Source organism: Spermophilus citellus (assembly GCF_964194105.1).
Source record: "Spermophilus citellus genome assembly, chromosome: 2".
NCBI lineage: Eukaryota > Metazoa > Chordata > Mammalia > Rodentia > Sciuridae > Spermophilus > Spermophilus citellus.
In genome coordinates, this window is record NC_138183.1 from 193,035,338 (window position 1) to 193,061,933 (window position 26,596).

A 26,596-nucleotide genomic window follows, 5' to 3' on the forward strand; every position below is an offset into this window, starting at 1 on the left:
GTTCCACCCGAAGTCTAACCGGGCTCCGCTCGCCTGCACTCTGGGCATCGCGGGGAGTCAGGGGTTAAAACCCGTGGCCCGGGTGGCCCCTTCCCCCTCCCCAGCCCCCTCGCCTCACTCGGCGCGGCGCCTGGAGCGTCGGTCCCTGAGACCGGCACGAGAAAGGAGGGGGGAAAGTGGGCCTGTTTCTCGAGTGGCCAATCCACGAGCCCGCGGTGCCCCAGAGGAGGCGCCAGCGCTAGGCCAGCGCCAGGCCGGGGCAGCCTGCTTCCCGCGGCAAAGTACAAATGCGCCCGAGCACGGCGCCTGGCGCCCTTGGCGAGCACAGCCCGCCCGCGCTCTGCCTCCCCCACGGCCGCAGCGCCGCCGCCGCCGCTGGGACCGCCGCCCCGCCGGGACCCAGGCCCCCGAGGCCTGACCCCCAGCCCACCGAGCAGGGGGCGCCGGCCGCCTCCAGCCCGCGTGCCCAGAACACCGCTGGTCCCGGGCGCCTCGCCCAGCGCCGCGCTCCCGGCAGTCCCCTGTCCTCGCCCCTCTTTCTTCTCCTCGCCCTCTCACCTTCTCCAGATCTTTGATTGCCTTTCCCTCCTGTATCTCTCCATCTCTTTCCCTCCTTGCCCCTTGTCCTCTGCCCACCTTTCTCTTTTTCACGCCTTAGACCTTCCTTTCTGTCCTCCTTTTTTCCTCTAGACCCTTCCCCGACTCTCCTCCAGCAGCAGCCCTCTCTGGGTCTGTGGAGTGATTTGTGCCCCTGAGCCTCAGTTTCCCTCCCATCTCACTTCCTCCCGGCTCCCCTTCCTGCTCAGTGCCGGGTGGCCGGACCCTGGGGAAGGAAGGATGGTTCCCCAGGTGAGGGTCCTCTCCACCTTGCTAGGACTCTCGCTGCTCTGGTTCCCCTTGGACTCCCACGCTCGAGCGCGTAAGTAGAAGTGGGAAGCTGGGAGTGTCGAGGAGGGATGCGGGCCCCAGGGATGTGCGGGAAAACACCAAGATCTGGGACCCCTAACTGTTGTGACAGCTATTCGGGCAGCACCTGTGCCGGAGGGGTGGAGACTCCTCTGCGGACCTGGGCTGGTGAGTCTGGAGGAAAGGGGATGTTGTCAAGAGTCAGAGCTGAGGGAGCTGCTGCCATGGACCTGAGGATGTGAGGACTGACAGCAGGAGCCAGAGGGCAGGACGCTGTGCTTTGGGGTATGAGTGGGGTATGTTTGACTGCAAAAAGCCGCTGTGCTGAAGATGCAAAGGCTACTGCCCTTGGAAGGAAAGAACTAAGTAGAATGACCTTTCTAGTCCCTTATCTCTTTTGATCCCAAACTCCTGTGCCCTGGGTAGTGGCATTTACATTTTACAGATGAGCAAACAGGTTGAGCAAAGAGAAGGAATTTGCTGGAATTTACAGTTAGTATACCATCCAAAGACAGAACTCTAATTCCAAACCCTGCCCCACAGTGTCTGGAAGGGACCCAGGAGTTGTGACACCGGGAGGCAGCAGGGCATAGTGAAATAGACCAGGGTCTTCATCATCTCAGCCCCACTGAATACCAATGGGTGTGAGGCAGGTAGGGAGGGAACCTCTCTGAGCTTAGTTTTCTAATCTATAGAATGAGAGTAAAAACATCCCAAGACTGTTATGAAGATTAAATTATAGGAATTAGTAAAGGAGCTAGCACAAGGGTGGTACATGGTAGCTCCTCAAAAAAAAAAAAATCAGTTGCCTAATTCACACTTTTTTACTTATGAAACAGTGTAACTTCAAACAGGTTATATAATCTCTCTGGTACTGTCCCAATAGGCTGGTGGACCCCCTCTGCATACCCTGCCAATCTCTTAGAATGCTGTGAGTATGCAAAATCAAAGCAAAGATTCGCTTAATGAGGAGGAAGGAGCTTAGTACAGACCCTGAAATACCCGATAATGAAACCAAGGCAAACGAGGAATAGTGCCTTGCTTCAGGTCACACAGGACAGAGCCTAGGATTAATAGCCCAGTTGCCCAATGCCCAGCCTGATGCTCTTTCTTCTCCACCTCTCAGCTCTCCTTTCCATGCCTTTCTTTTGCACGTGACTTTCTGGCACTGGTGTTGCTGGATTTTGTTTCAGTCTTGTCTCTGCTCCTTAAGTAAAGCCTGCATGTCTTTCCAATGCCCCTGGCCTGCCAGTAGCACACGAGACTCAGAAGTCCTTGGAAACAACTAATGAAGAGGGTTTGGTATTGGTTTCAAGTGCTGGCTCTGCCTCTTAGAGTTGTGTGACTCTTCCTAAGTCACAATTTCTCTGAGCCCCAATTTCTTCATCCATTTAAGAGAGATAAAAACCTGGAAACTGAGGGTCCTGGTGAGGATTGAAGGATGTAATGTGTCCAAATACTCCCCTGTAAATGTCTCCTTCCCCTCCTTGAACCCTGCAGATTTCCTCCTAACATCTATCTGTCCCTGTCTGTTGTTCCTTGAAAGAGACAGCCCAGGAGGCCCTCCCTGTCTGACTGCTTTCCACTTGACCTCTCATTCTCAGCCCCTTTGGTTTTACTCCAGTTGCCATTGCCCTTGGCCTACACTGGAAAGATGTCCTAGAATCAGATCACTGCAGGATTGTTCATGTCCTATTCCTGGTATTCTATGTCTTGTCAGCCTGTCACAGCCTCACTTTGGTCATCTCTTCCAGCAAACTCTCTCTGGTGACCTGATCCACTCTGCCTTCCCCTCCTCTGTGCCTCCACTGGCCTTTAAGTCCATACCTCTCACGAGGTCCTGCCAGTATTCCATCTCCCTACAGCCTTGTAAATCCAGGGCTCCAGACTTGAGAGAGAAAGACTTGGAGCCAACTCAGTAGGTTAAGGTGAAATGGACTGTCATTCAGGGAGGAGTGTTAAGTTTCTTGGTGTTGGAGCTGGAAGAGCCTTCTCATCTGCTTCTGCTCATCAAATGACTTAAACTGAAGCCCAGAAAGGGGAATTATTTGTCACAACCTAGCACAGTGAATTTTTTAAAGAGAAGAACAGGGGCTGGGGTTGTGACTCAGCGGTAGAGTGCTTGCCTAGCATGTGTGAGGCACTGGGTTCGATTCTCAGCACCACATATAAATAAATAAATGTCTATCAACAACTTTTTTTCTTTTTTTTTAAAGAACAGAGGATTGATTTGTCACTTACTGGCTTGTGAATTGGGACAAATCACTTCCCTTCTCTGAATCTTGTTGTCTAGTGTTGACTGTCTATGAAATCATCCTGTAGTCATTTCCCAGGCTCTGATTTAAAGGTCTCTTCTGAAGGGCCTCATCTTAATTTAAGTGAGATCTCAAGCCTGCTGTGGGTAGCAGGAATCTCTTGCTGACATTCTAGATGTTTTAAGAAGTAGTGCCAACAGATGGGAATTCTGAGGTCTGGATGGTGTCAGACTCCTGAGGTGGCCACGCCCTGCAGAATGCTGAGGACCTGTGAACAGGTCCTGTGAACAGGGCTTCTGGTGTGTTCCTCTGTTAAAGTCGAAGACTGCTCAGCAAAGATTATTTTCTCTCTGGTTCCATTTCCAACTGTAGATTGAGCCCCAAAGCAATCCGGCCTGAGTTTTAACTCCAGCCACAGGCTGAGCACTAATCCTCCAACCCTGCTCACTGACTGAATCCCAATTCTACCTTAGGCTGGAACCCTTACATAGGCTGGGTCCCTGCCCTTGTCACTCACTGGTATTGACCCCAGGCTGAACCATGTGTAATATTAGCCACTCTATTCTGGTCCTTCATCCCCTCTAGGACCCAGAAATGACCTATTTTTTCACTCCTTTTCCAATGTTCTTTTCCCTACTTTGTGCTTGTCCCTTGGTAAGTGTCCCTTTTAGATATGCTTCTGCTTTATCTTATTTTATCTTCCCTCCCTCCACCCAGTGCTGTGCAGGAGAGTCAGTTACCACATAACAACATCAACCGTTCTATTCTTTCTTCAAGGGTTTGTGCATGATGGGAATTGAAGCTTTGGTTCAGAATCCCAGACCCTATAAGCAGGCCTGGGGCAGGAAGGGAGCTCTCCACGGTATGATGTGGTGCAGAGGGAAAATTTGGAATCAGTTCAGGGCTCCAGTCCTGGCTCTTCCACTGACTCCCACAGTGGCCTTTATCTGCCTCTCAGTTTTCCTATCTGTGAAGTGGCTGATCACTGAGGACCATTCCAGCTTTAACAACCCAACATTCTAAGTCTCTAAGATCCAAAGATTGCCTTGGTTCTGAGTCCACTCTGACATTTGGAAAGAAGAAGGAGCTGGGGCAGTGTAGGTACAGGAAGGAGTGGACACACAGATCCTTAGATGTCAGGAAACAATGCCTGGAGGGCCTGGGGCACTGGGAGAAGTGCAGCACCCACCAGAAGAGGTCCTGCCTTTCTGTTCAGCTTCGTGGCATCCCCAAGCAACTGTCTAGATGGGCATGAGGCAGAGGGGCACTGAGTGAAGGTCTGAAGTCCAGCTCTCTAGGCAACCCCATATGGATCTTTTGCTCCGAGATTCTGCACCTCCTCTCTCCCACCAGTAGAGGTCTCTGCCTCACTCCCTGGCTTGCCGGCTCTGAGCCCGCCAGAGACAGCTGCGCAGTTGCTCCAGCTGTTACACCTGTTTCAGGACTGGCCTCTCAAGTTCCCCTAGCCGCGGGCCAAGGCATCAGCTCCATCCCTCCGATTCCCAAAAAGAAGAACCGGCATGAGAGGAGAGTTCCTGGGAAGTACAGCTCAGAGATCATTCAGGCATCCCCCTGCCTTTGGAGAGGACTCCATCCCAAAGAAGGCTGTTCCCCAGCTTCTGTTGTCTATTCTTATATACAGAATCTTTATGATGTCTTGCCTGAGTCCTTTTGTTTCTAAGTTAAAGCCATTTCTTACCTGTAAACATCTCCTGATCTTCCGACTGGCTTTGGAATTTGTGCTGGTATAGATCAGCAAGTGGTCTCAGGCAAGCCCCTATATAGATATGTAGAATGAAGGAATTGAATGTCAGCTCAGCCCCTCACCTTCTAGAACTCTATGAATGTAAGTGTGGATATGCAAGGCATAACAGAAGGCAAACAGTTGTACTCCTTCCCTGCCGGCAATCAGTAACAGAGATGCCTTTCCTGACTTGACCACTGTCTTCCCTGAGATCCTTCTGAGGTCCTGTACATCTGTTGTGTGCCAGGTAAAAGGAGTCGGTTGCAGAAAAGTGGGTCCCTTTTTCTAGGTTTCACAGCTCAGACACTGAGGTACATAGGTTTTTCTTCTGATTCCCTTAAGAGGCTTCCCCCATCCTGTGCCAGAGCCCCGAGTGGAGCTGATGTCTCAGAGGGGAGCAAGTTTGTTTGTGTGAAGAGGGGACTATAAATAAATAGAGAAAGTATGGCTGTGTGGGTGTGAGGGAAGAGATGTAAACGTTCTCACATTCCTGAGCAGCCTGGCTCACTCAGGCTTCCTGAGTTGTTGCAGGCTGGGGACAGGCCAGCCACGATTCCAGACCTCTTCTCTCACCCCAGGCCCTCCTGGTGCATTTTCATGGCCTTAAATCAGCCTCACCTCCAGCCTAGCTTCTTGAAAGAGTTGTCTTGAAAGAGTTTCCAACTTCACTACCCACTCTTAAGTGACATGCTGTGAGACCTTTATCATAGCACAAGAATTTCAAGTCAGATCGCAGGACACGTTTGGATGGGGACAGTTTGGATTACTCATGAAGATCATGGAATCGCTTATCCCTTTATCTGCCCCAGGCTCCTGACCTTTTTGTACATGGTGTTCTTTGGTTTGGCAGGTGGTTTGGGAGTCAAATGGCAGGGAGCCCGAAGGGAAGGTCAAAGGCTAATTCCTATTAGGTGGCAAGGTAAACGTGCTGAGAGGGACTTGGCTGTCCTTCCGTACAATGCAATTCTTGTTAAAGAAAGAGGTTTCCAGGATTAAGAACTGTCAGTTGGCTCCTCTTCCAGAGTTGCTCCCTCTCTGTTAACTCCATTCTTTCTTCATTCATTAATTAATTGAGCACAGAGCACAAGATGAGATCTGGTCCTTTCTTTCAAAAAGCTCACAGTGTCGTGAGGAAGACACACTCACTTAACAAGTACTTTTGTTTCATGGCAATGAGAATTTTAACAGAGGACTGAATCCAGTCCCAAAGGAGAGACCAGGGTATGGCAAAGTTGGGGCAGCTAGAGACAGTGGCTGTCTTTGGAAGGGTGAGGAGGAGTTGATGAAACTGGAGACAGGGAATCTCATTCCAGGCAAGGAAACTGCACGGTGCAGGCTTCCACCTGCTTTTGCAGCCAAAATTTTTTTGTGGTGGCCTGTTTTCAGCCTCCCCTCCTCTTGCTGGGTTTTCTCCACCACTCCACCCAGCTCCTTCACTCGTCTGTGCCTCTTCTGTTAAGTGTCCCACATTCACTATGCTTTATTTTCTGATCCCTGCCCAGAAGTTGCCACCACTGTGGTCACCTTGCACCACCCTCATCTCCACTTTCAGCCACCAGAAGCTAAAGGCTGCTGTGTTGGCTTACAGTTCTCTGCAAAGGAGATGCTTTGGGTCACCGTGACATCAGATTCAGGGTGGCTCCAAACCTCCATCTCATTCTTGACTGGCTCCTTCACCCTCTCTACTATATCCTATCCGTCTTCCCTGTACCTATGACATATTCCTCAAATCTGTATTTGTGTCCATTAGTACTGGGTCCATTTCGGCCCAGGCCCTAGGTCCAGGTGCAGCATTAGCTCAAACAGGTGACTGCAACAGCCTAGCCTCTCCCCAGCCTCTGCCCGCAGGCTTGCCTCATAGACCACAATTCTAAAATGCAAACCTCATCACATGCCTCTCCAGGGTAAGGCTTTTCCACAGCTTTCCTTTTCCCTCCATGTTCTTACGGTCCTTTGTGAGCCTCTGCCTCTCCTTCCTGCCTTCTCATTCTCTGCACCAACCTTTGAAGCCACTTTGATCTCTGAATCCCAGCCCGAGGTTTGTGTGGGCATGGGGTGTTGTTGAGGAACACTAGGCTAGAAGAGTGCAGAGAGCCACAGGAAAGAGGGTGGGTATGGCTGTGGGACCTGGGAGATTTGACCTCAACGATATTTATGCTCTTAAAAACACACTGTTAAGGAAATTAACAGCACCAGATCTGGTTTTTGTCTGTCTGTTCGTTCTTATTATTTAAATGAGTATCTAATATGTATCAGACACTAGGAATATTACATATATTATCTGATTTAACTCTATAATAACCCCAAGAGGTAGAGATTATTACTAGTCTCTTTTAACAGCTGTGGAAACAGTCCTGGAATGGTTAGTTTCTCTTAACTCAGGCTGAAAATAAAAGCTAAATCCATCATTTGAACCTTGGTCTATCTGACTCCAGAAGATCCTTGAGAGAAGACACCCTTGACCTGAGCATAGATGGCTGGGATGACAAATGGTGGAGGGTGAGAGAGGAAGCTGGGAGGCCTAGAGCCGGGATAGCAGTGAGAAGCCTGAGGTATGAACGAAGTAGATAGGAAGGGAGGGGGAGGGGAGTCACCAACTGCCTCCTTCACAGTGTCACTCAGGATTGGCTCTAGTGGCTCCTAGAACCTCACTCTAATCCACCTTGGAGGCCCTGAGAGCCCGGATGGGTGGAAACACTTCCAAGAACATGGAATCTTGGAATGATCAAATCTTAGAACCACGGCATCACACAATTCTAGAAACTTTGTGTTCTAATGAAATTTAGGCTCTCGGAAACATGGCATTGTCAAATTTTGAATCTTAGAAACCTAGAACTTTGGAGTCTTTGCATCTGAAATTGTGGGTTTGTAACTATGTAAAAACCCTTTGAAGATCATACCCCACTCCCCTAATTTGGGCAGGAAACAGGCTCACAGAAGGGAAGAAAGACCTTCCCTGGATGTCACATAGTACAGTTTAGAGCTGCTTCCACCAACCATGTGCAAGGACTGGGGCTGCTGCCAGGGCCTCAGGAATGGAGGGTGCTGGGCCTGCAGGTCCTCTTCCCATCTGGTTTTGGCATGGCCTTGGGCACTCACCTCCCCAGAGGAAGAGCGCTCCAGGCACTGTCACCTTCTTAGGCCTCTCACCTTAAGAGGCTTGGCACGGTGGGGCTTTGGCCACAGGAAGCCTTCTGCCAGGCCCCCCATGTTTTCAGTCTTCTCTGGGTGGGGAAAGGGGCCTCCTGGCCTGAGCATTGGCTGAGACACTCCCAGTCTCCATCATCTGAGCAGGCCGGGTGGTGAAGGGGTGCCAATTGGCACAGGGGCCCAGACTGTAGGGCTGCCCCAAGGAAGGTAGGACAGGGTTTCTTCAGCAAAGGGGCTGAGACCTAAGGTGGCCACAGTGTTGCAATCATCCCCTCCCTTGTGGGGGGAGGGAACTGAGGAAGAAAGACATTATTCAGTCCTTGGAGAGTTGGGCTGGCTCTGACCAGCGTCCCAGCTGGGCCTGTGTTCCATCCTCTGCCAGTGGAGGCCCAGAGATAAACACAGCCCATTTGATACGGCCGACCAGACAGCCAGCTGGGCCTTACTGGCTCACTGGGGAAAGGGATCTGCAAATGGGTCACTCCCTGCACTGTGGGGTGCTGGTATGGGGGTAGGGAGAGAACTAAGCTATGTGTTTCTGGGGTCTTTGGTGGCCCACTAAAGCAGACAAAAGCACCTTGACAGTGGCCTCAAATCTTTTGCCCTGGGAAGGAGGCCCAAAAGGACTGAGCAGGAGCAGTGTGAGGAGCCTGATATCAGCTTCTCTTTCTTTTTTCTTTTGTACTGGGGATTGAACCCATGGGTGCTTAACCACTGAGCCACATCCCTGGTCCTTTTTAATATTTTTATTTAGAGACTGGGTCTCACTGAGTTGCTTAGGGCCTGGCTAAATTGCTGAGGTGATCCAACCTACCTCAGCCTCCCAAGTCACTGGGATGATAGGTGTGCCACCACACCTGGCTTTATATCAGCTTCTTACAGAGACAACATTCCTAGGTTTAGATGGCCTATGAGTTCCTGTTCCTGTGCTCCAGCCCACCATCAATGGTTAGGGGGATTCCCTGCAGCCCGGTGTGAGCCCCACCCCACCCAACTAGTTGCTGCTGACATGCTCTGCCACTTCCTAAGCTTGAACACTAAGAGAAGTGAGTCAGAAAGTGTGAGTCCACATTTCTGACACTATAAAGTGGGAAGGGGGAGTTATGAAAGGCAACATCTAGATTCTAGACCAACAGAGGTTTAGGAGACAAAAACAGGGAATGGGGGATGGTGGCTGGTGCAGCAGAGACAAGTGAAGTTTTAGGCCTGGAGTTGGGTTAAAGCCAAAGTGATGGGTTGAGCCCAGAGGAGCTTGGAGCCTGGAGCCCTGGGTTCAGACCACTAGCTGGAGGACTTCAGGCACTTCACTTGTCTCTGTGAGCTTTTATTTTCTAATCTAGCCTTCTCATAATTAAGATAACTATCAGAAAGCCACAGTAGGATAGATATTATCATTCCAGTCCAGATTTCTTGTTTTGTGTTTGTGTGTGTGGGGGGGGGGGAGGTTACCGGGGATTGAACTCAGGGGCACTCACACTGAGCTACATCCCCAGCCCTATTTTGTATTTTATTTAGAGATAGGGTCTCTAAATAAAATTTTTTGTGATCAATGCTGTAATCATAAGAGTAACACTCAACTAAGAATTGGGAACTGGGCTCAGTAAGCACTTTTCAAGTATTATCCTATTTAATTCTCAAGACAGAATGTTGAGATCATTAACTTACAGAAAAAGTGTAACACAGAGAAGTCAATAAATGTTTTCATTCTCTAGTTTTCATTTTCATTTAATTCAGCACGCTTTTGCTGGTACTTAGTTTGCATTGGATAATGGAGAGTTTTCTCAAAGAAATGAAAGCATCCCTTTTGGGATGAAGCTCATCCATGGAGGATGACTGATGGAGACAGGGCAAGAGGCAGAGTGGTCAGCAGAGGGAACAGTGTTGGATGGGGAAGCCTGACCAGGGCTAGGTAGGGAGGGGTAAGAGAGGGGGCAGGAGTGGATTGGTTATGAGAGGTGAAAGGGACAAAGGAAAAGGAAATCAGTTATTGTGAGAGCAAAAGGAGCACTGGACAGAGAGTCAGGAGACTTAGGCTCCTCTTGTCCCTGCTTGATGACTGACTTGCTCTGATGCACTGAGTAATATAATTTATCCTTTCTGGGCCTCATACTACATACTACCCATCTACCATTTATACCACTACTTAAATATGTAAAGCTTTTTTTTTTTTTTTTGTGGGGAGAATACTGAGAATTGAACCCAGGGGCACTTTACCACTGATCCAGAGTCTTGCTAAGTAGCTGAGGCTGGACTTGAACTTTCCATCCTCCTGCCTCAACCTCCTGAGTGACTGGGATTACAGGCCTGCACCACCACACCTGGCTGTAAAGCATTTTTACTGCTCCATCCCCTCTCTGCCCTGTAAGATAACTGTTAAAGCTCAGAGAGGGGCAGAAACATGACCGATGTCACATAGCAAGTGTGTGGTCAAGATGAGATCCAATCTCGGACATTCTGGTCCCCTGACTGGGAGAGCAGTTTCAGTGGATCTCTTCTTCCTGAAGAGAAGATACCATCTGAAGGAGCTCAGATGACATTGTTCCTAAAGTTAGGAAGGAGAAGGGATGAGGCGGGTCTTGGGGCTGGTACCTCCTGGGACTAATGGCGATTGTTGGTTTGTCAGGCCCAGACATGTTCTGCCTTTTCCACGGGAAGAAGTACTCCCCTGGCGACAGCTGGCACCCCTATTTGGAGCCACAAGGCCTGATGTACTGCCTGCGCTGCACCTGCTCTGAGGTAGGTTCCTCTGGCCACCCACACCTCACTTACTGAGTTCTCAATACATAGGAGTAGAGGTCCCTGGATGCCTCCCAGAGCTAGGTCACAGTCTGTCAGGGGCTTCTTTCCAGCTGGTGCTGGTGCCATCGTCTGCCTCCCACACAGCCGAAGTCAGAGCCTTTCTGACCTTCCCTCCCATTCTTTACTTTCCCATATGACTCCCTCCAGCCACCTCTCCTGCCCTGCCCCAGGATGCATTCCCCCAACTCTACTGGCCCAAATATTTGTTTTCCTCAAGACTGCCCAAATGGGCAGATGACCTCTGCCTGAAAGTAGTTTTTCCTTCTGGGATTCCACACAAGTTTCTTTGTTCCTTTTACTTATTTACTATTCATAGTTTATTTGCATCTGTCAGTCACTGTACCTCCAAATTGAGTCCCCAAGAACAGGTCTTGCTGGACCCTCACAGGTGTCCAGTGTGATGCCCTGCCAAAGGCTGAGCCAACTGAAGCAGAGACCACAAATTTGTTCTCACTTGTCTCCTCTCACCCACCCAAACTGTATTCGTCAACTTTCTGTCGCTATGAAAAAATACCGAGATAATCAGTTTATAAAGAGAAAAGGCTTGTTTTGACTCGTGGTTTTGGAAGTTCTAGTCTATGATAAATCAACTCCATTGCTTTGGGCCTGTGGCAAGGTAACACATCATAGCAAGAATGTATGGCAAAGCAAAACCTCTCACTGTGTGGCCAGGAAGCAAAAGGGAGAAAGAAGCCAGAGCCCCATAATCCCTTTCAAGGGCATACTCGCAATGATCTAAGGGCCTCTCACAAGACCCCACCTCCTTCAGGTCCACAGCATCTCCTCAGAACACCACCCTAATCCTTTAACCCATGGGCCTCTAGGTAATATTTAACATCCTAATAATAACACCAGCCCAGTGTCTCCACAGGGCGTTGTAAAAGCAATTAGAACAAATGACACCCCCTTGTGATCCAGAGTCTCAGGTGAGGTGTGAGGTTGGAAAGGTAGGAGATGAGGGAGTGGCTTAGGAGGCTTGAAAAACCCTTGGCTTTGGCTCAGTCACTGGATGCCCAGTCCAGATGTCCCAGCTCTCTGCCTGGGTGTTGGTGCTTGGGCGGGAAAGTGTAGCTTAGCTCCCAGCTGGAGCCAGCCGCCTGCCCCTCTGTAACCTGCACAGATCAAGAGTGGAAAGCAGAGCCTTCCTAGATAAGGCAAAAAAAGGAAGAGAAGAGTTCCTGAGGAGGCCCAGGGTGAAGGAGCAGGTGGGCCAGCCCTCGGCTGACTCACCCAGGGGCTCCTTCCTACTGGTCTTTTCCTGATTCTCCCTTGCTTCCACTGTTTCTCAGGTAGATTGTTGACACAGACAGAGACACAGCTCCCCCATGGCTGCCTCCCTGTGGTTTTCCTTAGCACATCTGAGGCCAGTCAACCTTTTCAAGAAGAATTTTATGAAATGTAGCCAGAGAACAAAACTAAACCATAACAGAAAATTCCAGACATATCATGTGGTCCAGTTGACAAAGTCCAAGTTTTGTGATCCAATGGAGCTCTCTCCTTCCCCAGAGTTCACACACGCAGTTTCTTCAACCCAAAAGACTGTTGCGAAAATAGTCCTGTGGTATCTCCAACGTGTTTGGAGTGCCTCCACTTCCCGCCACCATCACTTCCTCTGACCTAAGTCATCTTCATCTCTTACTTGAGCTGCTACACCAGCCTCCTAACAGTCTCTCTGTTCACCTCCCCAAATCCATCATCCACACAGCAGTTAGAATGATCTTTTATGAACATGAAATTGATCATGTCATTGCACTCTTAAAACCCTCCAATGGCTTTTGTTGCACCTACAATAAAATTCCCTCTGCTGCGAGCTCTGTGTGATCCCATGTCTGTCTGATTCTCCAACTTCACCTTATGCCTGCTCTCTCTGGGGCAGCAACACTGGCTTGAAACTTTCCCATGTATTTGCTCCACCTAGAATATTCTTCCCTGGATTTCATGAATGGCTCTTTCTCTCTTCCAGTTCTTAACATGAATGTCACCTTCTCATGAGGCCTTCCCTTACAGCCATTTCTAAAGTAGTCAACCTTGTCACCTAAACTTTACACTGCTTTATCAAGTCACAACTTTAACATTGGGAATTCTCTTGTTCCCACCTGATTACATTTTTCTAGTCTAACTCCAACTGCTAGAATGTGAGCTTGGTGAGAACAGAAAGCATGTCATCTTACTCTGCTGTATTCCTAGTGCTCAGAAGAGGGCCTGGCTCCCATAGACATGTAGCACACATTGAGTGCGGAAGTCTAGGCCCCATCCACCCTAGGCAGCTCAAGCTCCTGGACAGTGCAGGGTCCCTGGCGATGGTATGTACCTGCTCTGTGATCTCAGGTACTTCACCTCTGGGATACTCTTCTCATTTCAAAAGTGGGAATAGTAGTACTTACCTGTGTGTTTGTTGTTCGGGAGAGGAAATGAAATAATCTATAAATGTATATGTATATGTATGTATAATGCAAAGTCCCTGCCTAGTAGCCACTCAATACATAGTGGCTGTGACTTATCTGAGAGGTTCCTTTTGGTCTTAAAAGGCTTTGCCCAGCCTGTCTCCACCTCATTTCCTGCTGCCTGCTGCTGGTCACCTCCAACCCATGGCTCCTCCAAGGCCACAGTCAGCAGAGACACTCTAACTCCTTAGGCCACACAGTCCTTCACACTCCACCTAGTTTGTCATCTGAGGGGATCAGTTTACCCTCCTGATGTTGATTAAGCACTCATGTGTGCTGGGCTTCTGGAAGACCCCTATTAGAGCTCAGCAGTCCCTGTGGACTCAGGGATGCTCCTCAACATGGAGATTAGTCCTGGTAATTATCTCTGGCCATCTTGAGCAGCAGTGACCTCAGAGGGGCTAAGACCTGTCTCAGGTCTTCCATGGGGCAAGAGGCGGCCTCTGGGGAAAATACTGTCAGGGACCTCTGCTGAGAAAATGGCAGTAGGAAGGACCAGGATATGGGACCTGGAAACAAGTTACCAACTTCACAGTTTTGAACAAAGCCTACTATTCATCTGAGAGAGATCATCTGTGCCTCCTCTCCTTGTGCCCCCTCTCATCCATCACTCACTCATTTGTTCACTGGGACTTGAGTAGGCACTCAGAGCAAGGCCCTGTGCTGATCACTCCTTTGGGTTCATGGTTGAATAGGTGAGACAGATATTGATGGCTTGTGGCCACACAATGCAGTGAACCTGTAATGAGGGGAGAGTGAGAAGTGGGAAGGCTGAGGAGGGGCTGGGAGGCTGCCTAGTGAACTGGAAAAATCTCCAAAAGGGGTGGTGGCCTTTCTTGAAGTTTATGCTGGTCTCTCTGTGTGTGTATGTTTGTGTTTCACTTCCTGATTCTCTCTCATGTGCTATACCTGAAAAACTAAAAGAACTTTGGGTCCCTCCTTCTCTGGTGCTAACTCCAAAGGCTCTGTCCAGGATTTCCTGGACCTCCGGAGATTCAGGGGATGGAAACTTAGTACCCTGAGTCTTCTCCACATCAGGTATTTAGTCCTGTCCCCATCCTGGTCACCTGCCCTCAGGTGTTACATTCCTCCCTTGACAGGAAGGCTCAGGGTCAGAGTTAAAAGCCCTACAGTTAAAGATAGCAGTGTCAAAGCACCCAGATCAATGTCAAAATAACTCAAGGCTATTACTTGTATTTCTCACACACTATGAAGGGACACAACAACTGGGCAAATTCACAAGCAGGTCTGCCCTCCTCCAGGGTGGGAGGGGGATGCGGATGAGTGGCCAAGTGAGATCCCCACAGTGAGCAGGGGTGGGGAGGGACAGGGCCCACTGGAGTTCATTGGTTTTGATCCCGTTGCAGGCTTAAAATGAGGCAGAGAGTTCCCTAGTTGGGGTGGAGGTTTGGGGAAAGGACCACCAGTGCAGGAGAGAGGCATGGTTCTTCAGAGCCAGGGTTGACCCCTGTGTCCCCTTTAGACTGCCCAGGTGAGTTGTTACCGCCTCCACTGCCCACCTGTCCACTGCCCCCAGCCTGTGACGGAGCCACAGCAGTGCTGTCCCAGGTGTGTGGGTAAGTAGCCTCGCTCTTCCCCTTGCACCAACATCCTCACTGCCTACTGCCCTTCACCTTACTCCTGATGCAGTTTCCAGCTGAGCAGAGCCCTCGGAAGGAGAGCAGTAGTCTCTGCCCACTAAGGCACTGAGAAACAGAGAATCTTAGAGGAGGAAACACGGATCCCCATGCAGGGCTGGGGTAGCAGCGAACTTCTCATTCTTAAGTAGGTGTGCCTGGCAGGAGGAGGTAGAAAAAGTTAAAAAATAACTGGAGGAGATAGGGGCTTGCTTGGCCTGTTGACTGGCACACTTGGGCTCCAATCTCTCTCTAGCTGGCCGGGGTTGGGGGAAGTGGACACATCGTGGGAAGTGACGGCGAGTGATCGTGGGCTGGAAGGCTCTTATTTGGGCTCTGTTTCTGTAACAAAATACCTGAAGCTGGGTACTTAAAAGATTATTTAGCTTATAGTGTTGAAGGTTGAAAGTCCAAAATCTTGCAGCCTCCTCAGTTTGGCTTTTGGTGGGGTCCCTCTCAATGGGGTCACAACATAACATAGAAACAGAGAACTGACTTGACTGTGTGCAGAAGGCAAGAGCACAGGTGGACTCACTGTGTTTATTTATTGGTTTGGTACCAGGGATTGAATTTAGGGTGCTTTATCACTGAGTCACATCCCCAGTTCTTTTTATTTTTTTATTTTGAGACAGGGTCTCACTTAGTTACAAAGGGCCTCACTAAGTTGTTGAGGCTGGCCTTAAACTTATGACCCTCCTGCCTCAGCCTTCCAAGTTGCTAAGATTAAAGGTGTGCACCACCATGCCTGCCTGGCAGACTTGCTTAATAACAACTCACTCATAGGAACTAACTAGGTCCTATGAGAATTACATTTTTCTCTTCTAAGAACGCTCCTCATGACCTAATCGATTCCACTAGGCCCCACCTCTTAAAGGTCAGGCCATTTCCCAAGCTCAAACTTCCAGCTCATGAACCTCTGGGGGACACAGTCAAATTGTATCCAAAACCACAGTAGTCCTGTAGGGGAGCCCCCATGATGACTTTCCTGGGGCTGGGAGGGAGCAAAGGAGTTAGTGCCTATACTCCAAGATTCCTCCAATGCTGAAATTAGGTGACTCTATTTGTCCTAATGCTAAATGTCTGTGATTCCATGGCTTTAAGACTAAGAGCCTCTGAGACTAGGATACTAGGCAGTAAAGGCAAGAGAGAAGAGAGATGGCTTGAGAACAAATGGCTCAACCAAGTAGACTAGGAGAGACCAACTTAGAAGGACCAGTGAGATGCTCAGAAGAGAATCAATGTTCAGAAACATCAAGAAGGTGACTAGGAAGGGGTTCCCTATGGAGACCTCATTCTGGGCTCTGGAATCAGGCTCTCCTGTGAGCTGCAGGGAGGTTCGTGTGGAGAGGTGCCCATTTTCTAAATGGGAGCCCAGGAGGGCCCTAACATGAGTCACAGAGATCCCTGGCTTTGGGTTCCTTAGGGAGCAGAGGTTCTCAGCGTCACCTTCTCTGAGGGCATCATGCCTCTTCTGTGTCTGTGCTGACTCCAGGGCTTCCACCTCTCCTGGCTGACTGTGGACTTTTCTGTGCCTTGGCCTAGGTCCCTCCCTACTCCAAGTTTTTTACTGCCTCTCCCCACCCTCTGCCCCTCCACCTGCTTAGCTCCATTTGTTCTTCTATTTTTTTTGGTACTAGGCTTGAACCCAGGGGCATTAGACCACTGAGCCACATCCCTAGCCCTTTTATTTTTTTTTATTTTTAGTTGCCCACTAAGTTGCCCAGGCTGGCTGGCCTTGAACTTGCAATACCCTGCCTCATCTCTCAAGTCGCTGGGATGGGTCACTGGGCTTAGCTTCTCCTTGTTCTTCAAGACTCCATTTAGCCATCAGCCCCCTTGGGAAGCTTTCTCCTCTTTGCAGCCATTTCTGTCCTTCCACCTGCCCCAGCCCTCACCATTCTGCAGTTCTGTTGCCTGTGGCTTGTCTCTCTCCCCCATTTACATTGTGGGACTTCTGATGGTAGGATCTGGAGGAATCTGGGTCTTCACTCCATTCCCAATGTCTTGCATGGTGCCTGGTCCAAGGAAGGTGCTTGGTGAAGGTTCTTGAATGAATGAGTTGTCTTAGGCGCAGTCCTCTGCCCAGTAGGAGGACTGACTTGTTGGCAGGTGATGGGGTGGGGGTCCTGGCCCTTAGTGAATGGTGGAAGTTTACCCCATTACAGGGGCAGTGGAGATCATTCCAGCTGACTCTGAGAACATAGCTCTCTGAGGATGGGGACTTTTTTCCTCCCAGCTGTGGCCCTTGGCACCTAGAACAGGTCTTGGCACCAGGAGCTACTGCGTGAGCGCTGTGCACCTCAGTGGGGCTGAGGCTTCTGGGCTTTCCTTCTTGCTCAGGTCAGGACCAGCTCAGATGCTGAGGGGCTGCAAGGCTGTGGTGGAGGGCGAGGGAGGAACGTGGTCAGCTGGAGGTGTCAGCAGGACCCCTCGGCGGGCTGACGTGGGGAATGGCTGGGAAGGCAGATGCCAGGGTTCAGTTTAAATGCCAAGAAAAGATAATATGCAAAATCTTCAGAAGAGTGGACTGTTTAATTCTAGCAAAAAATCATAGGTCCACATAAAGCCTCATTTTCTTCTTCCTCCTGACCCTCCCTACCTGCAGAACCTCATACCCCCTCTGGGCTTCGTGCCCCACCAAAGTCCTGCCAGCACAACGGGACCATGTACCAACATGGAGAGATCTTCACTGCCCGGGAGCTGTTCCCCACCCGCCTGCCCAACCAGTGTGTCCTCTGCAGCTGTACCGTAAGACCTTTACTGTCCCTCTGGTGTCCAGGCCTGGAAAGAGCACAGCAGTATGGATGAGGGTGGGAAGCATTTTTTCCCTGGTCTTAAAACGGAAGAGCTTAGAGGGAAGGGAACCTCCAGGGTCTGGAATATCCTGCCTTATCTGGGTCAGGTGACCTTTTTGGGCTTCCACACCCTCCTAGTCTTCCTGTTACAGCACTGATCACTGGTACTGAGTAGCCCATTTCTGCTTCCCTCAGTGGGCACTGCACTCCTTAAGAAGAGGGAAATAACTTTTTTTGGAGGTAGGGCAGTGCTGGGGATGGAACCCAGGGCCTTACATACGCTCAGCAACCACTATACCACTGATCCCTGAACACACCCATTTTGTTTCTGTGTCTCTGCTGCTCTCAGCCCAGGACGTGGCATGCAGAAGATGCTTAGGAGAATTGCAGAATGAATGAGTGAATGATTGTTCATCAGTCCTGGGGTACAGAGAGAAGGCCAGATGGTAGCAAATGGAATTTAATCTGAAACTGCTTCAACTCTCCCTGCCTGTGGTCAGGGATAGGCAGGGTGGACTTGGCAATATTACCAGAGAACAGAGAATGGCCTGGAATGGCTTGGCCTAGAAAGTCTTCGCCCTCTTGCTCAGAGCCCTCTAGATGGGGCTCTCTTTTGCATCTAGAGAAATCTCTGCCCTTCTGACCTCCTTGCTAGCTGATCATCCAGTTTCTCTAGCCACAGTTCCTCTAAGAGGGAGTCTGACTTGGTGCTGTCCTCTCTAGGGGAAGTCTCCCTAGGGGAGATGAGGTTTGAGCTCCAGTTCTGCCTTGGTTCCTTGTGTGACTTTGGGCAGGTCATTTCTCTCAGGCCTGCCTCCCCATTTCTTCAGTGAAAGCCCCATCAGTCTGAATCCAATCTGTTGCTGCAGAGCAAACAACTTATAAATACCTGGAGTGACTATGAAACAACCCTGCAAGTGGCCTGGGCCTCTCTCAGTAGTGTAGTACATTGCACCATTAGATTAATAGAAATGCCATATATATCTACCTATAGGAAATAGAAGGAGCATATCACTATTCCTATTCTTTTTTAAAATATATATTTTTATAACTTTTTTTTTAATGTGGTGCTGAGGATTGAACCCAGTGCCTCAAAGGTGTTAGGCAAATGCTCTACCATTGAACCTACAACCCCAGTTCACTATTCCTATTCTTTAGGAAACTGGAGCTAAGATCAGTCAAGTGATTTGCCTAAGGTCACACAGCTAGTAAGTAGCAGAGCCATATTGCAGATGTAGGGATAGGTCACTCCAAAAAGCTCACATTCTTTTCCCTGTGTCACATTGCTTCTTGTGTAGAGAAGGCCTGGATTAGTACAGGTGTGGGGGAAGAGGGAAATGATGGTAGTAGGCTGGTGAGAACATTCTAGTGATACTTTTGTCCATTCTAACTGGATACTAGAGTCCCCACTTCTTTCTTCTCCTCCCTGCTTATGAGACCAGCTCAATTCCTGGCTTCATCTGAGGGATAGAGATTCTTTCTTCTTAGCCTCATTGGAAGGAGCAGGAGGAGCACTCCAGGTCACATCACTTTCTCTGGGAACATTAGCCTCACAGTTGGGTTTTGTAACCATTCCCTTGGTTGATCCACAACCTAGATGGGTGTGCCCCCATTTTACAGAAGGGGAAAATTAAGCCCAGAAAACAGAAGCCCTCACCAATGTCATTTGGCCTCCTTCCTCTCAGAGGGCCCTTTGCCCTGTGGTCTTGTCTTTCAAGGATGGTACCAAAGTGGGAGGCCAAGGACTTTTAAGTAAGATCAAGATAAGCCCCAGGTGTCACTCATCTGGACCTCCACCCATTCTGGGGCCCCTGTTCCAGGCCAGGAGATCTTGATTTTAGTAGGAAAAGTCTAAGGGCTGGGCTTCAGTCCATTCTGTCCCAACTGTCTCTCTGACTCCATGAAACAGGCCCTCCTCAGGGGTCCTCTCATCTGCGGGTGGGGAGAACCCCACTTCACAGGTTGCTGTGAGAGCCCAGAGGAGACTAGGTGTGAAAAGGCTTTAGAAAAAGATGATATCACCTCCAGGGGCCACGGGGGGAGTGGAAAGGGCACAGGGGACATCCCCCTGCCCATCACCCCAAGCTGGCTGGACCTTGCCCAGGAGCCTCGTGCTCTCCTCCCCACACCTCAGGGGAGACCTCCAGCGCATTTGCTGTCAGGGACCAGGGCTCTCCTAGCTCCTAGGCTGGTCCTCTTCAGAGCTCCTTTCAGCGGCCATTTGTTCTGTGTGTCAGGAGGGCCAGATCTACTGTGGCCTCGCCACCTGCCCTGAACCCGGCTGCCCCGCACCTCTCCCGCTGCCTGCCTCCTGCTGCCAGGCCTGCAAAGGTGAGTCTGTACCTAGATCCGCCAGCCACCCCGGCCCCTCCTCTGTGGACTAACCATGAAGTGTCAGAGCTAGGAGGAACCCCCGGTACACCCAGCATACGGTGAACATTCCTCCAGGGCAAAGGTGGCTTGGCCTGGACCCCTCCTGGAAAATAGAGCCCATTGCAGAGACCAACGTGCCATTTACATTATCATCGCAAACCCGGAAGCAGGGAAAGGAAGAGTGGGGCAGAGCAGGAGAGAGAAGTAACACAGGGATGCGTTTGGGGTCTGGCCTCTGCTTGGCAAACCAGGGGATCTTGTGTTCTAAGTGATCTTCTTAGAAAAGCCCAGGGTGGGGCTGGGGCATAGCATAGTGGCTACCTATGCACAGGCCTGGTTTCAATCCCCAGCACCAGGGAAAAAAGAAAGAAAGGAAGGGAAAGAAAGATAGATAGAAAACTATGGGGGTGGCAGAGGAAGAGGTAAGAATTTATCCACCCATGGTCAAAGATTCACCCCAAGGGTGGGGAATTCCTTTATGCTTCCCTGCCATGCATTCGTGTCAGTGCTGGGTGCTGGGTAGCACTGGGAGTGGCAGGCAGGAGTGGAGTGAGGTAAGAAGTCAGGACACTGGCCATGAACAGGAGGTGCAGGCACAGGAGGAGTGCTGCTAGGTTAAGGACCTGTTGGCTGGAGCAGAAGCGGCACTGCTATAGTGTGCCAGTGGACATGTCCCTAGATCAGAAGAGGCTCAAAGGGGCGAAATGGCACAAGAGCAAGGACTAACCCAGACTGGGACCATGTCCCTTCCTGTCTTCCTCGTGGCAGGGTCGGGCACAGGATTTGGCTCACTGGGGTTCAGAACATGGCTGTAGAATCTCTGGATGAAAGAGAGGCCCAAACACAGGCTAGTGAAGGGCAGGCTGGGCTTGAGCAGAAGGAAGTAGCCAGGCTGTTCCCTGTGTGCTGGGTAGTCAAGGACAGCTTTCTGGAGGAGGCAGCACTCAGGGCAAGGGAATGCTTCAGATGGTGGCATTTTGGAAGATGCACTGGACCAGGAGTGACTCAAGTGTAGTCCCTGTTCTTGAAGCTAACGCCAGAAATTTCTTGCCTTCTCTGGGCATCAATTGTGCCCACAGAAGTTGGCCTGTGATTTCCTACAGATATTAACTCCAATGTCTGATTCTGGGAAGCAGGAAAGCTCAGTGGGAGCTAGACAGTAGAGGCCGGCCTAGGAGAGGGATGAAACTCAGGGCTATAGGAAGCTGTGGGTCTCCACAGGGCTCTGTGAGCTGGTTCCCTAGGGGAGTGGAAGCTAGAAGGTCCTGCAGTGTTCAACTGGAGGGGCCGAGGGGCTAGAGGGTAGGGACCTGGGAGTGTGTGGTGAAAACCAAGGCCTCATACTTCAGTGCAGCTGTAGGTAAGAGGGGTGGCTGTCCAGGACACTGTAGCTAAACTGGCTACAGGAGTGGGATTCTGGGTCCTTGGACATCCATGATGGCTCAGTATCCCAGAGAGGAGATTTGTCTTTTTTTTTTTTTTTTTTTTTGGTACCTGGGATTGAACTCAGAGGCACTCAACCACTTAGCCACATCCCCAGCCCTATTTAGAAATGGGATCTCACTGAGTTGCTTAGGGTCTTCCTAAATTGCTGAGGCTGGCTTTGAACTTGCAATCCTGCCATCTCAGCCTCACAAGCCGCTGGGATTACAGGCATGTGCCACCATGCCCCGCGTGATTTGGTTTTGTTTTTATTTTCTTGAGACAGAATCTTGCTATTTTGTCTAGGCTACTCTTGAACTCCTGGGCTCAAAGTAACCCTCCTGCCTTATTTTCTCAACTAGTAAGACTATAAGTGGGCACCACTGTGCCTGATTTAGAGACTTGGGAGGTTGATGCAGGCAGATCACAAGTTCAAGGCTAGCCTCAGCAATTTAGGAAGGCCATAAGCAATTCAGCAAGACTCTGTCTCTAAATAAAAAAATAAAAAAAGAGTTGGGGATGTAGCTCAGTTGTTAAGCACCTCTGGGTTTAATCCCCAGTACAAACAAACAAACAAACAAAAAAAACCCAAGATGAACACGATGCTCTGACCTGGTCAGGCAGTTCAGTCTTAATGGTGACCAGGAGGTCATTGTGGGGAAAACAAGGAAGAAATCCAGGATGAGGGAAGGCTGAAATGGAAAGTGGGATGAGTTATCCCTGGGCAGAGGAGCCTGCTGGTAGGCTGGGGCTGTGGAAATGCACTAGACTCTGGAAAGGGCAGAGTCTGTGAATGGAAGCCTCAGGGCCGGAGCTAGCAGAGCTGAGGAACTGGAGGCTGACCTATCTTCCTTTTGAGTTTTCAGATGGAGCAGGTGAGACATCAGCTGAAGAGGATCCCTTGCAAACACACAGTGGGATGGTAAGTATGTAGCTTACCCTAGTAGGGAGGATAGAGAGGCTGTATCTGGGCCTAAGTCCACATGACTCATGGATCATTAGTGCCTTGGGTCAGCTATGCTAGCCACCTCCCCGCTACCCCAGTCTAGTTCCTCTCGCTGCACTCCCATCATGGCTGATGGGCCAGGAGGAGCCTGGGAGAAAACATATCCACACAGGCTAGGAGCAGGACCTAAACTTCCTTACTTCCCTCTTGGGGATCTTTTTGTCACTGTTCCATCCGGCCTGTCCTCAGGCTGCCTCCAGGAACATGTTCTCCTAAGGGAATGACCTCTGGTTTGAGTCAGGCCCCCCATCCAGTTCTTGGGACACTGGTTCTTTGGGATCTACCTCTCTGTTTTCCCTTCCCAGTCCAGTCTGCAATTAAGATGGGCTGAACTGCTCTCTTGCTGGTCTGAGAGGAAGGAGGTGGGAGAAAGGGCCAGACACTGACTCCAGTCTCCCATTGATCCTCTATGCTAGGTCTACAGTAGGAACAATCTCACCTGCTCTTTCAGCCTGGGTCTCCTGAATCCTGGGGCACTGGAGGCTGGGTTCCTCTTCTCAGAGATCCTCAGGAGTGCTCATGACCTCTCCTTCTCTGCCAGGTCATCCTCTTTTTCCAGGCTGGACCTTCTCAAGGGGAGGCCTGTGCCACAGGACCTGAGTCATTCTATCCTCTCCCTAGGAGGCAGTGTAACTTCAAGCCCATCCAAGCTTAGTTCCAGGCCCAGGACAGCAACTTACTGACTTGCTGGATGAATTGGGCAAGTCACCACATGGGGAGTGGACTCCCTAAGTCCTTCTTACTTCAATTCCACTCAAAAAGCATTTCCTGGAAGTTTTCTGTGTACCTGGGCCTGTGCTAGGGTCTGGGACAGTTTCTACACTGGGACCTCTTGTGAGCTCAGTCTCTGGCCTACGAAAGAAGTGACTCAGAGACTGTAGGGGCAGGAATGGGCTTTAGAAGAAGGGATGTGACTCTGGGTAGAGAGGGCAGTACTAGGCTCTGTCCCCTGTCCACTTGCTCCTCTCCCATGGCCTGGAGTTGCCCAGTTCCCAAACTGAACTGCAAAGCCCATAAACTGCCCTCGCGTCCCACCCTTTGCCATCATTGCTAGCCCAGATCTGATCTGAAGAGGCAGCACCTTGGGCTCTTGAGCTCAGGAAAAGACTTTTGAGCTTGAAGACTTTTGTCTCTGCATGCAGCCTGATCTTAGTCTTCTGCCCCATAGGATTTGGGGACCTACTGAGATCTTCAGAGGCCCATCCTTTTCTCATACTAACTAACTCTTCTCACACAAAAGAAAATTCCTTGTTCGTACTCTTACTATGTACTCACCTTCTTTTTTCTTTTCTTTTCTTTCTTTCTTTTTTTTTTTTCCCACTGGGGATTGAACAGGAGCATTTTACCATTGAGCTACATCACCAGCCCTTTTAACTTTATTTATTTTTAAATAAAAATTTGACACAGAATCTTGCTAAGATGCTGCATTTCTAAGTTGCTGAGGCTGGCCTTGAAATTGCAATCCTCCTGCCTCAGCATCCTGAGTTGCTAGGCCTGCACACCGTCTTCACTTTCTGTTTCTCACTTAAGTTCTCCACATCTTTCATCAGTTATGTCTCCCAGATCAAAACCTCAGCAGCTTCTACTCACTCCAGCCCCAAGGTCCTGGCTCTGACGAGGCCTGGAAAGGTTTGATGGAGACTGGATTTTCAAATCACTATGCTCTGAGAGTTTTCAAAGATCCACTGAGATCATCCTAGACCCCATCCAGATCTTTCTATCTGGAGTCTATGCCCTCTCTTCACTGGGAAATCTGTGGTGTTCACCCTCAGGCCTCTTGCTGCAGCCTTGCCCATGGCTCCTCCCCCAGCAGTAGACTGTGGAACTCAGAGAGTGAGCCGTGTTCTTCTTGCCATTTGCAGAGACGTTCCCAGGATCCATGTTCAGGCAATGGCGGGAGAAAGAAAGGCCCTGGCACCCCAGCCCCCACTGGCCCCAGCTCCCCTCGGGGCTTCATCCCTCGTCACTTCCGACCAAAGGGGGCAGGCAGCACAACTGTCAAGATTGTCCTGAAGGAGAAACATAAGAAAGGTGGGGCTGGACCCTCCTCCAATCTGTTGATGGGTGCAGGGGACCCAACTGTGTCTACCTCCTGTACCCCTTCTTCTGGTTCCCCGAACTCAACTTGGCCATGAGCTTGTGATCTCATAGAATGTCAAAACTGAAAGTGCCCTTGGAGGTCAAGGGGTCTAACCCCCATTTGACAGGACCTTGAAGGGCACAGCATTGAGTCAGAGATAGAACCAGTCCTAGAACAGTACAGCAATATTTTTTGAGTCTCTGTCGTGTCTTTTCTAGTAAATGGAAGAGACAGAACAGAGAGGTGAAGAATGGTCTCTTCCCTCAAGTGGTTCATGGGCTAGCTGGGGAGAAAGATGAATAAATTAATATCAAGCAGTGCTGAGGAAATTTTTGACAAAGGAAGAAGGGAGCTGGGCTGCAGAGAGACCGTTGGGATGGAGTCGGGGAAGCCAGGGCTGCATAAGGGTCTGGGCCTCACTGCAGGGGTCCCCCACTGGTGGTGATGGAGAGCCATGTGGCTACCAAATCCCAGCCCATTGCACAGATAGGACTCTGAGGTGGGGAAGGGGAAAGGGACTTGCCAGAGCTCATGCGATCAACAGGTGTCAAGTTGATCTCAGTTCTCCTGCCCCCAGGCCAGCCCTCTCCTTACTCCCTAAGCTAGGGGAGGGCTCTCCATCTTCAGCTAGTCCCTACTGGGGCATCTCAGCCCTGGGTGCTGAGATGGGGGAGTGTCAGAGGACAGGTGTTACACCCTGGCCTGTGCTTTGCAGGCCACACTGTTGCGGGAGGGAGCTCCTCCAGGGCCCATCCCATCTGCTGCTGCCCAGAGAATCTGGCTGGGCCTGGGGCACTGACCCTTCACTCTTCCTGTCCTCATCTAGCCTGCGTGCATGGAGGGAAGACATACTCCCATGGGGAGGTGTGGCACCCTGCCTTCCGCTCCTTTGGCCCCCTGCCCTGCATCCTATGTACTTGTCAGGATGGCCACCAGGACTGCCAGCGTGTGACCTGCCCTACCGAGTATCCATGCCATCACCCTGAGAAAGTGGCTGGCAAGTGCTGCAAGATTTGCCCAGGTACAAGGAGGTGCTGGGAGCAGGGAGGGCACAGACACTCTCCCCAGGGCCACAGACACTTGGAATATCTCAGACCTGGAGGTGCACACACTCAGAGCCACAGAACGCAGGGTTTATAGACGCACGGACTGTAGGAGCACAGGAGGGGAAAATGTCAGACTGTAATGGAACCATCAAATGTTACAGTAATAGAATCAGGTGCCTGACAAAGATGTAAACTCATATAATGTCTGGACTCCATCAAGTCATAAAATCTTAGAACCTTAGAACTTTCAAGAATAGCCATTGCTGACTGAATACTTCACGAGTTCCTTATCTCACCCAGAGGACAAGGCAGACCCTGGCCACAGTGAGATCAGTTCCACCAGATGTCCCACAGCACCCAGCCGGGTTCTCGTCCATACATCAGTATCCCCAAGCCCAGACACCCTGCATCGTTTTGCCCTTGAGCACGAAGCCTCTGATCAGGTGGAGATCTACCTCTGGAAGCTGGTAAAAGGTGAGCAGCTCACTCTGGGCTGGGGATACCTCTGGCCTTTCCCCTTCCTGTCCTCCAGACCCCCCAGGGCCTTAGGCGTGTTTTGTTGATCAGGTGCTTCTGAATGCCCTCTCAGGTGTAAGAGTCCCTGATTCCAAGAAGCAGAGAGACCAACTTGGTCTGTGATTCTCTTGACAGTTCTGATAAATTCCCTCACTCTGAGATGCCAAGGCCTTGAAGTGCTCCCTCTCCTGGGGGGAAGGGGTTATTGCATCTTGCAAGGAACCTACCCTGATGGAACTGAGAGACGTTTAATGGTAGGATTTCAGTGGCCCCTGAGGCAGATCTTTCCAGGCAGGACAGCATCCCCAAAGCACTAGGCCTTGAGGCTAGTTTCACTCAGCCTTTTCTCGGTGGTGGATCCTATCACTTCAAGGTAAGTTGGTGTCAGAATTCTGTGAGAAAATTGCCCTATTTAATAGGCTG

At 50.3% G+C, this 26,596-nt stretch overlaps 1 protein-coding gene across 2 annotated transcripts in view; it reads left to right on the forward strand.

Annotated features, from left to right (window-relative positions):
• Positions 1-237: 237 nt before the first annotated feature.
• The window catches only part of CHRDL2 (chordin like 2), a 31,258-nt gene continuing 4,899 nt past the window's right edge, over positions 238-26,596 (forward strand). For both annotated transcript variants that reach the window (XM_081282224.1, XM_081282225.1), the window contains exons 1-9: positions 238-919; positions 10,679-10,791; positions 14,782-14,875; positions 17,541-17,683; positions 19,968-20,061; positions 22,392-22,447; positions 24,394-24,562; positions 25,438-25,632; positions 25,958-26,131. In XM_081282224.1, coding sequence (XP_081138350.1) covers positions 838-919; positions 10,679-10,791; positions 14,782-14,875; positions 17,541-17,683; positions 19,968-20,061; positions 22,392-22,447; positions 24,394-24,562; positions 25,438-25,632; positions 25,958-26,131 — 1,120 coding nt within the window. In that variant the 5' untranslated portion in view covers positions 238-837. The remainder of the gene's footprint in view (positions 920-10,678; positions 10,792-14,781; positions 14,876-17,540; positions 17,684-19,967; positions 20,062-22,391; positions 22,448-24,393; positions 24,563-25,437; positions 25,633-25,957; positions 26,132-26,596) is intronic.